Source organism: Platichthys flesus, chromosome 4 (genome assembly GCF_949316205.1).
Source record: "Platichthys flesus chromosome 4, fPlaFle2.1, whole genome shotgun sequence".
NCBI classification, from domain to species: Eukaryota; Metazoa; Chordata; class Actinopteri; order Pleuronectiformes; family Pleuronectidae; genus Platichthys; species Platichthys flesus.
In genome coordinates, this window is record NC_084948.1 from 16290926 (window position 1) to 16306073 (window position 15148).

Genomic DNA, 15148 nt, shown 5'->3' on the forward strand with positions numbered 1-15148 from the left:
ACAAGAATATATTCAACTCGTCCATTAAACGGAAAAACGTCCAAACTGGCAACGCGGTCACACACGCGCCCGCCCCCTGCCGGTGACGTCACGAGTCTCCCGCCGCCGCTGCAGCAGCTTCGAAATGAAAACAATCGCACGTGGATGAGATGGGAGAAAGCTCACGTGCACCTGAGAGGCCAAAAATGAAATATTTCCAATAACAGTAATAATACTCATAATAAAATAATTGGAATGCTATAACAGCACATTAAAACATGAGGGTTGTTTTTAATAGCTGTGGCATTAATTACTTTTCATACATTTTGAGTTCAGGACTACTTGTCAATTAATTAAAGGAAGAAATACTAGTCTTTTGCAGTATTAATAGTATCAGGATTTACAGTAGTGTATATAAACATGTATGCAGCTGTGTTTAGTTCTTAAATGAAGTGTCACTTCGCCATAAAATAAATAGCAAAGTTAGATTGCGACATCTAGTGGTTAATTTGTGAACATGTTTTTACTGAATTTACCTTTACTTTACACTATTTTAACCTTTTTAATGTAGATCAAGATTTCTCTCCACCGGGAAAAAGCAGTACTCTTTTAATGTGAACTCATATATATTTGGAGCTGTTGTACTTTATTCTCTGTGTGTGCTTCAGTAAGGGGAAATAGTCTGATAATGGTGTGAATACAGGTGAAGAAGCTCTGACATTTCCTGTCATTGAGAGTGACCGAGATACGTCATCATTAATGAACACACACTCTGAGTCTTTGGTTTATTTAAGGAGCAACAGTTTTATTTTTAGCTGTGACAAAAGGAAAAAGAAACAGTCGCCTCCTCAGAGTCTTTATGTTCACGTTCAGGATTAAAGTGCAGAATTGTTTTCACAGCTTGTGTAAAAAAAAAAAAATTAAATAAGAGAACACAAGAAATATAATATCAAAATATCAAAACTGGCAATGGAGATCTGGAAAATATAAATATCATACAGAACCAGATGAAATCTAATACAACATAGTGTCAGCAATGATATTCAGTCCCCTCGAATCAGGCTTGCACTTATGATACATTAAAACAAAAGAAAAAGGAAATCAGTTCACGTTTTTTCGAGTCGTTGGCAAGGCTAGCTTACAACAAAGGCACAGCATTGTTCAGAGGTAACGATCCTTTGCAAAGAAGTGCTGCGGAGACATTCTCATCGACACGTCAAACATGCTCGACATGGCTCCGACAGGAATGGAGACCGAAACAAAGCCACTCACGTACACTTCATGCCCACGGACGAACACATCAACCAGGAGGGGCTCGGTTTACAGAAGCATGTGTTGTGTTATCAGCTTATGTTTATATTGACAGAGACTAACATGCGCTCCAAGTGTCTGTGACGTAAGCTCCGGAAACATTTTACGGCCCTGAGCCAAAAAGTGTGAGGGGAAGGTGAGAGGTGAGACAGGCCGGGTTGAGTGCTCTATCATCAGCAGTGGTTGCAGCCTCTGGGGGCATCACATGTGAAAGCAAGCAAGTCAGAAACAACACAGGACATCTTTCACAAAGGACCAGTCTGTAGGCAGCAGGCAGAGCTGGGACATCACATCCTCCAGGTAGCAGAGACCAGGAAACGTACTTTCTTCGCAGGTATTCAAGTGGACAATGCAAAATATAATTCATATTTCCCCTGGTGTATAACTCGAATTACATAAAGCTGCTTCCAGGAATTCACTGGAGATAATCTCCATTCTCCAGAGGGGCTGAATGAGAGAATGCAAATGTTCGAGTCAGAGGCTCCGGACTTTCTCTGGAGTTTGTCCTGCCAGGCCCCTGGGCAAAAGTCTGGAGAATGTCCGAATGAGCCGATGTGAGAACACAGCAGGAAATCCTCTGGAGGATTCATGGTAAGCAAGTTCATGATGTTTCTATCATGTGGCCAAAAACGTCAAAAAACGAATATCTCAGGACAAAAAGCAGTGCCACACACACAGAAGGCACAGACAAGTTGCGCGACCCCTGACCTGAACACTATAGCTTCAGATAAAGGTTTTTAAATCCTGATCCATGCACAAAGTTGCATTTTAATAATCAGAAACATCATTTATTAATGCTGATATAATCCGGTTTGCTATCAGGAGGATGAAATTCCCCAGAATCCCATTTTTACAGTTGAAAGGCTCCATCAGTGTCTTGCATTCATATGTATATCAACCTGAACTGACATTATTTATTTCCTTATCACAAGTAGCCCAAGAGAGGAAATCAACAAACATGGCTTCAACCAGCCATTTGGTAAGATAGTGCAAATTAAAGTACTCAAATCTGTACAAAAAGATTTCAGTGGTTATATATATATATATTTATATATATGTATAAACAACAAATGCTGTGTTTTTGTTCCTTCTTTCCTTTATAGCCTAGCTTTCTCTCTCGACTTTTTTTATCCATTCTTTTTTTTCTTATTTAAAATCACATCAGTTAGAAAAAAATAAATAAAAACTTGGTTCAGAAGCTGGACAGACCGACAACGGTGCATCATGCAGCTCGTGAAAACAACAGCAGGAAGTTGAAATTGAGATAAAAAGCTTGTTTAGATAGAGACAGAAATCTTGTGTTAGAAGGTGCAAGAGAGAGTTGTGACCAGTGGAAGAGAGGATTTCTGAGGAGAGCGCATTATTTATGCAAGATGTAAGGACGCACACACGTATATACAGTGATATTTACAGGTAGCATGTACATGTACACAAAGGAAAAGAGACAGATGTGTGAACAGACGTGATAAGAGAGTACCTTGTGTTGTTATCCGCACACAGCTGAACTACTGTGCACGTACATGAGAGGAGAGGTAATAATCAACAACAGATCTGTTGCCCTCAAAATTATCACATCACAAATAATCCGAGGTGATCATAATATACAGATTCAGTTTGAACCCTCCTCCTACACTAATCCAGTATAATGGGGCCGGTCAAATGTTTCGAAGTATATTTTTGATGGAAGGAAATGACAGAATGCAACATTAACTGAGATGTTTCCTGGTGATAAGATTCCTCATCTCTCAAATGCTATGAAAGCCTCTAACCTGCCACAGTGGCATTGCACCTTTAAATGCAGCCCAACCATCCCTCTCCTTTAATGTCAACTGGTCGGCCAGTAAAAATATGGCAATGCAGCGTACGTATATAAAATATGTCTGTACATTTACAATATTTAAAACATTTACAATGTCGCCAACTATTTACAAGGGTTAAAATGCATGATGTATTTTAAGTTGCCATTTCAATGTGAATGAGATGCACTGACAAGCTCTTAAAATTGGGGAGGCAACATACCAGATTTGTTATTTGTACCTCAGTGGTTCGCAGGCTACACGATCAATGATGGAGACGAGCAGCAGGTCTGAAGTCAGAGTGACACGATGAACCAGGCTCTGACCTGAAGGCAAAATTTACAGTGATGCACTCTACAGTGAGCTTTTTAAAGCTTGAAAGGGTTTGTTTTGATGTGCACAAGTTGGACAACAACATGATCTCAAACTCTTTGTCTTGAGCGACAAGTCAGGCACCTCTCCTTTGTAATTTTCATGAATTCAGTTTAAGATCCAAACCCAAAAGCAAAATCAAACCAAACGCAGAGTGAAACACCTGCAAACACAGACTGCACCTTGTGCTCTGTAGAGAGGAGGCTGAAGTTTCACTTTTTGGACTAACTTATGCACTTGCATACACACACTATGATAACTACAGGTTTTCTTAAAAGGCATGATGTTAATTGTATACGATTCAGGAGTCATTCTTTGAAAGTTGGATCAGATTGCATATGACATGCTCCACTGAGGCTTGGAGGGTGGAGCAGAACCAAGCTGTCGCAGGTAATGTCTCTTGATTTGACTGAATGCTTGCCTATGTATGTGTGTGCGTGCATCTCGCACAGGTGGCTTTTCACATCCACATTTTACCCCTGAGTCTATCTGTTAAGCCTGAGCCCGCTGTGTCTACTTCAAACACGGAGGGGTATACACATGACTCCTCCAGTCACCACACCACCAGCGGCAGGCGGTCGCCACCCCAGTAGTGTTAATTCAACCTTCCCACACCTCCTCTTGTGTTCAGTCCTGTTCCGGCTGTTCAGAGTGGGTGTGCAGGCCGTTTTCAGGGCGTGCCATGCTGTGGTTCTCCCAGAAGGCCTTGTGAAGCATGTCCAGTTCGGACACCAGGGGTAGTCCCATTTCCAAGTGCATCTGAAGGTTGTCCATCCACTCCCCCAGTTTGGAAAAAGCAGGTCTAAGAATATTTAAAAAAAACACAGGATTTTTGATTAATTTATACTTTGTATCTATTTTTATATAATCAAACTTACAGTTCACCTAAGAAAACAAAAAAAATAAATTGATAATTAATCAAAAAAAGTAAAATTATTTTTCACTTTGAGAACCACAAACAAATTTCCAAGAAAGCTATATTGGAATGAGCTTCAGTCAACAAATAGGAAATTATGAGTTTCACACACTCATAGATATCAGTTCCCTAAACATGCCTGATGGTTTTCATCTCCATACATGAATTATTCCAATTTGTGACAACGTTGAAAAACGCAACCTCCCGCACTGCTAAAGAAAGAGAACAAAAATGCCACCTGATACAGATCCGCAGCAAAATTGTATTGATCCCTCCTTGACTCAAACCAAATCCTTCCACCAGGTTTTGTTATCCCTGATGTAGTTTTTGTTTAATGCTGCAAGCTATTACACACAGTCACATTTTAGTGTGAATCTATTGCTGATGTCTCACCGTTTGTCTGCATCAAGGTCACAGCACAAAGCAGCCAAGGGGAAAAAAGCAGGGGGACAATCTGGGGGACAGAAGTGCTCCAAGAACCCAGACACGTTCAATCCGAAGTCCATCGCCCTCGGGAGGTAGTCCGGATCTGCATTCACCCTGCCAATTATCTAGAGGTGGGAGCAAGAAGATCATAGAGAGAAGGAACAAGTCAAGTTAAAGATGGAAGGATTCAGAGTCCCCTGAAAAAACAGTAGACCCTCCAAACTGTAGCGGATCATTCCCGACAGACCACAACTACCGTTTGCCTGCCCGTCAGAAGCCACATGAAAACAGCTCTGCTTTCCTGCTCTCTCTAATCCATTCACTATTTTTATGCTAATGGAGTCCATGTGGAGAAGTCCTACTCTGACCCTAAGACTGGATTGTGTGAGGACGGGCCCAAAGACTTCCACACAGACTCTGGAAAGCGCCTCCAGGAATATGGAAATTCATACACATAAAATTAACTGTCAACTGTATTATATTTATTAGAATTTTTTTTTTTATTATTTCAAAAAGCATGCCTTTGTAGACCAAGAGGAAGTAAAGCTGTGCTCGAAATATATTGAGTTATATCTTGGGTCATGCCCTACCCCTCCACACAGTGTCAGGGAAATCAATTCAGTAGATTTTGTGTAATCCTGCAAACAAACAATATAACCTCCTTGGTGGAGGTAATAATTACATCTCTGAAACCCTAGCTATCTGCTAGACAGCGTGCAGGGTCACTTACCTCACAGAGCATGATACCGAAGGAAAAGATGTCTACTCTCTCGTCATAGCTCTTTCCTGTGAACGAGAGAAGACAAATTAAAAAATTTAATTTAGAAGGAACACAGCACAAAATCAAACACTACACTGCAGTAGTTTTCTGTAGATATCTGAATGTGAATGGGTTTAATTGAATAAATCTTTATTTAGGTATTACAAAAAAATCTATTTCCGTGTAACTCATACCATGGATCATCTCAGGAGCCATCCAGTAGGGGTTTCCCACAACCGTGTACCTCTTCCTGCGGTCAGGCCTCTTCAGACCCGGCAGTTTACCCTGCGCAAACTTCTCCTCGAGCTTGTCATCGATCATGAGCCGTGCCAGCCCGAAGTCGGCCACCACCACTGTGTTGTTCTACACAAAGGAAATCCAACACGTCATAAACCACAAATGCTGAAAGTGCACATGCTGCCTGTCACTGCAGGAGACAACAGCTTCAAAGTATCAGAGATTTAAAAAAAAAAAGCTTGAAATTTAACCTCCGGATTCTAACGTAGCGCAGAGTTAAATAACTTTAGATGTAAACTGAACATAACAAACTTCGTGTGACACATGTACAATGATCTCTCTGTTTGAGGGGTAAGCTGGAGGTTAGTTGTGTGCAGCGTGTTCAAAGACTTAAAGCGTCTTATAGCTCCTGCTAACAAAGCTCCCCTTTATTTCTGTATTTGCCAACTGCCCCATGACAAGTGCACCGTGTTAAATCCTTAAAGAAAACACACTGTATATGCACAGGTATGCCCAAAAACACACACACACAGGACCATACATGCTCTTACCTCTCGGACGAGACAGTTGTGTGAGTTCAGGTCCCGGTGGATTATGTTCATGGAATGCAGATAGGTCTGAATAGACGAGAGGACAGAGAGACAGGCTTTAGTGGTTATCTCAAGCCCTGGAAGAACAATCTTCCCTTGTTTCATCTCAAGTAGCTGCTGTTGTAAATACAATAATCCAGTCACGCACGACACTCATCACTGTGCTCAAGGGAATACATGAGGGAGTTGTGCTTTAATCCTCACAAGAATTCATGCTGTAATCTCCACAGAGGAAGATGGAAAATATCGTATGTGTTATGAGGAGATTTGTAGCTCAATAACATGACAGCTAGAGAGAGATAAAAGTAAAGATAACAGGATGCATTCATAATATATAATATTATATAAACTACAGCAGTTATATTGCAGATGTGAATCAGGAGGTAGAATCATCCATTCATCAGAAGGTTGGTGGTTTAATCCCTGGCTCCTCCAGTTCACATAATTAAATGTACTGAATCCTGAATTTTCCTTGGTGTGTGTGTGTGTCTATGTGAATGGGTGTATGTGGTGTGTACAAGCTACTGGATGATCTGAATTTCCCTCGGGATTAATAAAGTATCCATCTATCTATCTATCTATCTAGAGGGAAGCCCTTTCGAATGGCCGATAAGACATACACTATTAAAAGTTTACATGCACTTCCATCTTCAAACTCACCATCCCAGCAGCTATGTCCTTGCCGAAACTTACTCGCTGGCTCCAGGGAAAGTTGCTGTCCTGTGACAGGAAAAAAAAATGAATGTCAAAAGTGCTGCTGATAAATCATGTAATCTACCTTAAAGATCGTCAAAGTACAATGAGGATCCGATCATTTCCTCAGCCACAACAAGGCCTTCTCCATGCATTTTGAATATTGAACAGGAAAAAGATAATCTCTTGTTCCTGCAGGTGCACACTCCGTTCTCACCATTTTCTTGATGATTTCCCTCAAGGTGCCTCCTTTTATATACTCAGCGATGAAGTTGAGTCTCTTGTCTTTGTAGAGGACTCCGATGAACTTGAGCACATTGGGGTGCTCCAGGCAACGCATGACCTTCACCTGATGAAACACAACACAAAGTGTTTTTACACACAGACACAACCTCTCTGCATTAAGTCAACATTAGCAATATCAAGGTAGTTTATATTATAGTCTGAAATCATTCTGCTGGCTCACACTTCACTTCGTAGTATGATTTCATCTCTGCTCTTTGCAGTTATACTTTCTATTCATCACAAATATTACCACACCACTTCTGTTAATGTGAACAAAAGTCTGAGTGGAAGATTAATGTGAGTTAAGTGCAAAATATTTTGAGTTTGGGTGAAAAAAAACTTAAAGGGATAGTTTGATATTTTGGGACATGTGCTTTTTAACTTTTCCTGCTGAGAGTTAGTTGAGAGTTGTGATACCACTGTTACAAGATGAATATGGCACAGAGAACAATATTTTGCCTAGAATGTTACAACCAAAGATCTCTATGTGCTCAGCTGATATCAAGCATTTTACTTTTGACTGTTCAAACTGGACTAATCTTTAATTTAGAGGAAGAAAAGTGGATCTGAACCAGATGAGAGTGAGTTCCATGTCCCTTTCCTTTTGAACTGCGTAATATTCTGCATTACACAGAAATAAAAAGAAACGAAGGAAAGATAGAAAGAAAGAAAGAAAGAAAGAAAGAAAGAAAGAAGGAAGGGAAAGATTGTTTGGCTCTGTCAAAATGTAACACAATCCACCTACCAGCACAACTGGGACTCACAAAGAATGTAATGGATGTTAGGATATAAGTCCGGGTGTGGGTAACCCTTTGACCTTTAACATCTAAGACCAAGGTGTTATATATCTTGTTTGTTAGGATTAAAGGTTAAACCCTAACTCCTAACCCTGCAACCCACAAGGAACTGTCTTTGTGTTAGGCTAAGATAACTGCTCGCTAAAGCTTTCGATTTAGCAAACAGCCGTCCGAGTGGAATCAAGTTTGACACCTTTTCACAGCTACGATGAATCGTTCATCTGACAGCGGCCATGTTATAGAAGCAGTGGGTAAACACATGAGGCTTCTGTTATATTTAAGTACAGAGCTTTCATTTAAACATCTGTGTTTACCGACTGTTTCATGACAACATGGCCCCTGTGGCTAAAGTCTTCTCATGGTCTCAGGTCACTGAACATTGTGAGTCTGTAAACACACAGACTGAGTTTTACCAGGTAGAAATACAGCATCATTAAGACTTTATAAACCCAACAGAATACCAAAGTTACCAGTGAATAAAAAGCTTTGTCTCGGCCTCAGTCCTGTGACACCACTACACAATTCGTTTTACTGATTTCTCATGTTACTATTTCTCTCTACTCAAAGGCGTTTCAAAGGCAACAGGGAGAAACTTGGTTTCAAGCTGTGGTTTAATCGGTTACATGTGCCATTCGGAGGGACACCTCGTAAAACACTTCCCTCCCTGAAGCTCGGGCTGTGAAGAGGAGGAGGAGACATGTCCCTGCTACACACATAAACATGAAATATTACCACTCGAGTCTCATGATATCTTTGTCTCAAGTGTGCATTCCTGTCTTATTTTCTTATTCCTGGCCGTGAAGCACAAGATCACAAGAGACTCGATGACGTGAGATATGGGCCACCTACACAACAAACAGCCTGAGGGAGTCATAATAATCAGGCTTCATCGTGGTTGAGGTTTGTTTTACTTTGTCGTCATCCGCATTAATTACAGAGCAAAGACTCTTTATTATTGTAGCTGAATAGTCAAACTAGAGCCCCCCACGTATATTACATAAACACAACCAGAAGAGTTTGTGAACTTCAAACATCCTTAATTAGAAGGTCTTTAATTGCGATACCAAACATCATATAGGATCGTCTAGGCCACTTCAAGAGTGACAATAACTCCAGGCTTCTATGCACGAGTTAGTCTCTGTTATCTTTTAGGATTAATGGAAGGAGGAGATGGAGAGGTTAAGCTTTTGGGGAGTATTTCTTATTTCATTTTTGTCTGTATTTGTTTGTCTGTCAGCAAGATTATACAAAAACTACTGGATGGATAACCATGAAACCTTTTGGCAGGATGTGGGAGGGGTCAGGAAAGAACCCTTTAAATTTGGGTTCAGATCCAAACCAGCGGGCAGAATCGGGAATTGTTTTTCACTTTCTTTAACATTGTGAGATGGGTTGTTTTTCAGTGTTTTTCCTTGATTTCTCAGAGAATAAGCCATGGACACTGAACACAAAAACAGGGGGCTGATATTCATCATCGTATGGAAGTTGGTAGAGATCCAAATAAAAATCCAGATCTAGTGAATTTAAATAAGGCAAGGCAGTTGTGTACTCTACTGAGTCTCATTCCAGTTTCACATATTTTATCTTCATTTATTCAAGGAGGAGAACTGCTCCTATTTTATTCACTCATGTCCTACATCACATGAAGCAGCTGCTAATTTTAACCTCTATCTCTAGGTCCTTCTCAGGCACAGACACATTTTCCCTCTTTATTTTCTGAGCACAGCTTTTTCCAGGCTGGTCCACATTTTTAAACCTGAAACTTTCAAGCAACAACTCATCCTCCCAAACTTTTGGGTTCTTGCCACCTATTGTGAAATCTGAATCTTCACTCTTATATCTGACTCAATCATGATTATACTAATTGTAGGGTGAAAGCTTACTAATTTCATATTTCTGTTTAGGACACAAAATTAATCCTCTTTTGGCCTCTGATTACAATTCAGTAGCTCTTACCTCTTTCAGGAATGTTCTCTGTGTCTCGTCATCAAAGCGAATCAACTCCTTCATCACCATCACCTCCCCGGTCTCCTTGTGGGTCACCTACAGCCAAACGCAATGAAGCAACAAATCAAGTTTAGCAAACAGCTGGAAGAAAAATGTATTAGTAATATTATCCATAGGCATTTGATTGTGACACTGACATTGATTACATTACACCTCATATCGTTTAGCTACTGTATGTGAAAATGGGAATTTGTGTTAAATCTCCAAACGCCTCAATGCTGCCATCTTCTGGACATCATGAGTATAAGAACATGAACACCCTGTAATAAGATGTCAGTGTCCCTTTAACCCCCTCATCTACCTTGATGGCCTGTCCGAAGCAGCCCTTCCCAAGCACCTCTCCGTGGATGAGGTCAGACGGGCGGAAGATGCGGTGCATTCGGTTTGAAACGACTCGGAGCGACTCTGATCGATTGATGTCCTTCCTCTGGGAGATGGGGGATGTTGCGTTACTGGAGCCTGGTGATTTATCAATGCTGCAGCTCCGCCTGGAGGGTGAGAGGGGAGACAGGCAGGATGAGGAGAGGAGCAACGAGACAAGGAGAGGGAAAAATAGAGGAAACAGCAATACTATAGACACTGATGGACAATCTCAATTTGAAACATTTATTTGACTTCATTCGTATTGAGGACCAACACAGTAAATGCTAAGAGGATGATGTGAAAAATTATTGTAAATACACACGAAAGTTTTCGAGCTTTAATGTTGATAGTATGAGATCAAATTGAAGTTAAAGAAATACAAAACATTTTTCGACATCAAATATTCAATCAGTAAAATCACTCCTACAGTTAAACATTTTTAGAGATTTAGAGGCCAAAATGCATTTTGCTCACAATTAACCATGTTCAATTGTTTTTAAGGTGTTAAAACACACTTAAGTAACTATACATTGATTCATATATTTCATCACAACAGGGGTCTGTACTTTGAGTACCTTTCAATGAGTGTTTTCTGTTGGGCACAACTCTATTGTAAATTAGAGCAGGTCTATATCTGTTCATATTTCTTACTTGATGATGCGGGATCTCAGGTTGCTGATGTCGGGGTTGGGGGGCTGGGTGATGGGTAGGACGGGGCTGGGCCCCTCAGACAAGGGGCTTGACAGGGGCCCGTCCACGTGCTCTTCAGCCCCTGAGGAGCCTCCCTCCGGCCCCTGACTGTGAGGGTCGTGCTCGATGGTGAGCTGCAGCAGCCGGCTCGTCTCCTGGATCAGCAAGTCGATCTGGAGCAGAGGAGGTGGTTTGGGGATGAGTCCGAATTAGAACAGCAGAGAACTGTCTCATAGCTGAAGAAAACGTCTAATGGAGGAAGTAAAGCTTTATAACACTCAGCTAGGATCTGTTTGTAAGTTCAGTGAGATGAAAAATTCACTTCTGCTGCTTGGTGCCTGCAGCTTTAATGAATATTTGATTCCCCTCTTACCACAGAGAACTATAAAGCTTTTACAAGTCTGACATCAACAATAAACCATTTGAAGACCATAATGAATGAAATGTAAAACATATGTGAAGTACGAATAGGAGGAATATCAGAGTCCAAGAAATATTTTAACTTCCCCATACTTGACTAAAAAATGAAGTAGCTTAGTAGAAAGAAATGGCTCCATATCCAAAGTCTCCATAGTATTTATTTCTGTCAAAGTTAATTAATATTGAGAAAGAACTACAACACACAGAGACATTATAAGTTGTACATTTCTCTCATTAATATCTATTCATAATCCAGATTATTAAATTTTAGAATTTTTAAGACCGTGCCGAATCCCTGTATTAAGTAGATCACAGAAGATTAAAACATGTTCATTTCATTATTCATGTAACGTCTCTAAAAATATTAACTTGTTTCTTAAAAAGTCAGTTCCTATATGTATCAGCTAGATGTTCTACTTATTATTGACACAATTCAAGTTCTTGTTCACTAGATCAAACCACCAGCACAGGAGCATGAGACCCTTCAATGCACTGTGGTATCATTTGCATATTTACAATAAAGAACACAGGACCAGTGTGGTGAATACCTCGTCCAGAGGAACATTGTAAATGGGCGTCCCATTGATTTCAAGGATCCGATCTCCAACATGAATGGAATTCTTCACATCTGGACTGATGCAGTCTGGGTCCACCCTGGATGAAGAAGAAGAGGAACAGATAACAGAGGATGAAATAACTTTTCAAACACCATTCTCAGCTCATTTGAATAACAGAGAATTCATTTTCCATCCCCTGAATTGCACATTTTATAATTAATCTCATCCGTCTACATCTTCTATTTTTAGTCCTGCTGTATGCATCATGCATACGCACACAGTCACACTCACACACAGAGAGATCAACTCACTGGGAGACTCTGATGGTGGGTGCATGATCAGGGCTGTATCCGTTGGTCGGGCTCAGTGGCTGATCGATGGCCACAGAGAAACCTCGCCCTCTACGTCCGTTGCCCTCGGCGGTGGCTGGGATTGACACCAGTGTGACCGTGTGAGGGATTCGTGAGCATGGCGAGTCCGGCAGCGACACCGGGGTGACGATGGTCTGGTAGTAACAGTGACCGCTGCACCCAGAGAGGAAGAGGAGACAAAAGATGAGAGAGGGAAGGATGGAAAGAAGGAGGGCAGTTATATATATATAAAAAAAGAGGAGGTTATGAAGTCCTGAAAATATCCTTTGTGAGGTCTCTGGCTCGACAACCGTCCATGAAATCATAAGAGGAACTTCAAGTTCTCATTACAACTGTTTTCACAGCATCACATGTTGTTGACAGGAAGCTGCTTGAGCTTTGGATAAACACTGTGCACTCATTGTTCAGACGTGCGGGTCAGCGTGACTTCTGAAAAGTCAAGATCTGTTCCCAAAGAAATTGGAACACACGTTTCTCATTGGTTCATGCGTCATGTTTATCAGAATTTGACTTAATGGCAGAGTTCCTCTCCTGCTCTCACCTTGAAAGACCCAGTCTGCTGACGAATGGATGTAGTGATCCGACTGAATCACACGGTCAACATCCACCTCTACTCAGAGGAGCAGACAAAGATTGTTGAGTCTTTACGTGTCTGTGTTGTGTAGCTGGTTTAATGCTTAACCCTGTTTTTTAAACTCTGGGGCCAAAGACGCTCACATAAAACCCTCCACTGCAGTTCCAGTTGAAAAAAACAGGAACCTGAAAAAACACATACTAAGATCTGCAAGCGACTGATGATTTTTATAATGTTCCTGCTGTTTATCACATCAGCCAAGGTTGTGTCTTCATTTCTGTTTGAAGCATTAGGCAAAAAATACTGAACCATCTTAATTCAAACTCAGTGGAAAGGTGGAGTATGGGCCAAGAAAGAACCAATTACCTTTTGGTTCAATTAAAAGGGCGGATCCGGCAATTGTTTCTTCACTTTCATTAACATTGCGAGAAAGAGCTTTTTTCACTATTTTGTTTGATTCGTGTTCTACATTTTTGTGAATTTCTCAATGTATAATGCAGAAAACTTGATGAACAAAGATCAGGCAAATGTCTATATGAGGTGAATTTGATGTGGATTCAGAATTTGATCTGGATGTATCTGCTCTCAGTTCATGCAGCAGGGTGATAAAGTGGCTAATCAGTCTTGGCAGAGGTATGAGCTCTGAGTGCCCTTCTGGTTATCTAGTTTGTTTAAATCTTCTCAATGTCCCATGAATAAATAAAATCATCTGAAAAAACAAAACACGACCAATCATTTCTTCCAGACCAAATGTATCCGTAGCCTTTTTACAGCTTTTCCGGGATTACCAACCCTATCTTTAATACCAGTGCTCTAATCTGCAACTATTGACTGGTTTTCTATAGTGCATCTGCCGCCAGCTGCAAACATCTGCATTTTGAGTAGTTTTTAGTGTGTTTCTAGCTGGAAAATGGAGCCTACAAAATATCAAAAGCAACTAATTTCAAACCATAAATTTAAATACGCCTGATAAAAGTGTGGTTTCCCTGGTTTTCCCACTGTGCTTTGTGTCAGACGTCCCCACATTTTCTGCTTATGTCGACAATAAGTTATTTGAAGTCCAAAATAAGCAGAATAAACTTCAGATTCTGTCAGGCAGCAGCAGCTTTGGCTTCTTCTCTGTGGGTTTGGTCGCACTTCAGAGGGATTTCGAGGGGATTAGTTTGTGGCAGAGGAGGGAATTAAGACAACTAACTGACACAAGTGATATAAGTTAGGGGGAAATAAAACACCACACAAAGTAAAGAGTCACAAACTGCATTGTCATGGCTGCCAGTGGTAAAACGGCATGAATAACTCATATTTTAATTTTGGTTTCGCAAAATGTTGATATTTCAGACTCACCAGTAGAGTTTGGACCTCTCCACCAGAGCGTACGTGTCCCCATCACCGATGAACGCCCTGCAGTTCAGGCAGGTGAAGCATTCCGGGTGATATTTCTGTTCCCCTGCGACCTGTTAGAAAGAAAACCACAAGCATAAACAGAATGAATAGTGTTCTATTCATTTTCTAGAAACTCGAAACCACAATGTTAGAAAGTTGAAGATCTTATTCTCTGATCCGGAGAGAAAACAGAGATCTACAACAAAAGTGTTTGTGACGTGGCCAGAGCAAGAGGCAAAATGAGGGCTTGATAAATGGTCGGAGAAGTAGGGCGAGGTCTGGCCGCGGAGGGTAAAGCTGAATTACAAGCTCGGAGATTGAGTTTACTGCAGCCAGATCCCCCTCCAGGGCTTAGGGCAGTTTTGCAAAAAAAGGAGAGGGAGTTGAGTTATGGCCAAACGACGAGGGAGGCAATGAGCAGATTAATCAGTGTGGCAGATCGGAGCGTGATGCTGCAGCTGGAGGTTTCACTTCTGGGCGTTCTTCAGAGCAGCAGGTGAAAACCGAAGACGAAGATCAACCTCACTGAGCGTCCCCCTCACACTGCTCCTCATTAAAACTGTGTCCTTGCTTGTTGTGACACCGTCGATCGACTGATGCAGCCTCCTTCACATGTCAATA

At 41.1% G+C, this 15148-nt stretch overlaps 1 protein-coding gene across 3 annotated transcripts in view; it reads right to left on the reverse strand.

Moving 5' to 3' along the window:
• Positions 1 to 887: 887 nt before the first annotated feature.
• The window catches only part of limk1a (LIM domain kinase 1a), a 48671-nt gene continuing 34410 nt past the window's right edge, over positions 888 to 15148 (reverse strand). For all 3 annotated transcript variants that reach the window (XM_062385525.1, XM_062385526.1, XM_062385527.1), the window contains 13 exons: positions 14489 to 14598; positions 12511 to 12723; positions 12191 to 12296; positions 11184 to 11395; positions 10471 to 10657; positions 10119 to 10205; positions 7298 to 7429; positions 7048 to 7107; positions 6349 to 6414; positions 5755 to 5923; positions 5531 to 5586; positions 4768 to 4925; positions 888 to 4260 (listed from right to left, as the gene is read on the reverse strand). In XM_062385525.1, the coding sequence (XP_062241509.1) occupies positions 4086 to 4260; positions 4768 to 4925; positions 5531 to 5586; positions 5755 to 5923; positions 6349 to 6414; positions 7048 to 7107; positions 7298 to 7429; positions 10119 to 10205; positions 10471 to 10657; positions 11184 to 11395; positions 12191 to 12296; positions 12511 to 12723; positions 14489 to 14598 (1731 nt within the window). In that variant the 3' untranslated portion in view covers positions 888 to 4085. The remainder of the gene's footprint in view (positions 4261 to 4767; positions 4926 to 5530; positions 5587 to 5754; positions 5924 to 6348; positions 6415 to 7047; positions 7108 to 7297; positions 7430 to 10118; positions 10206 to 10470; positions 10658 to 11183; positions 11396 to 12190; positions 12297 to 12510; positions 12724 to 14488; positions 14599 to 15148) is intronic.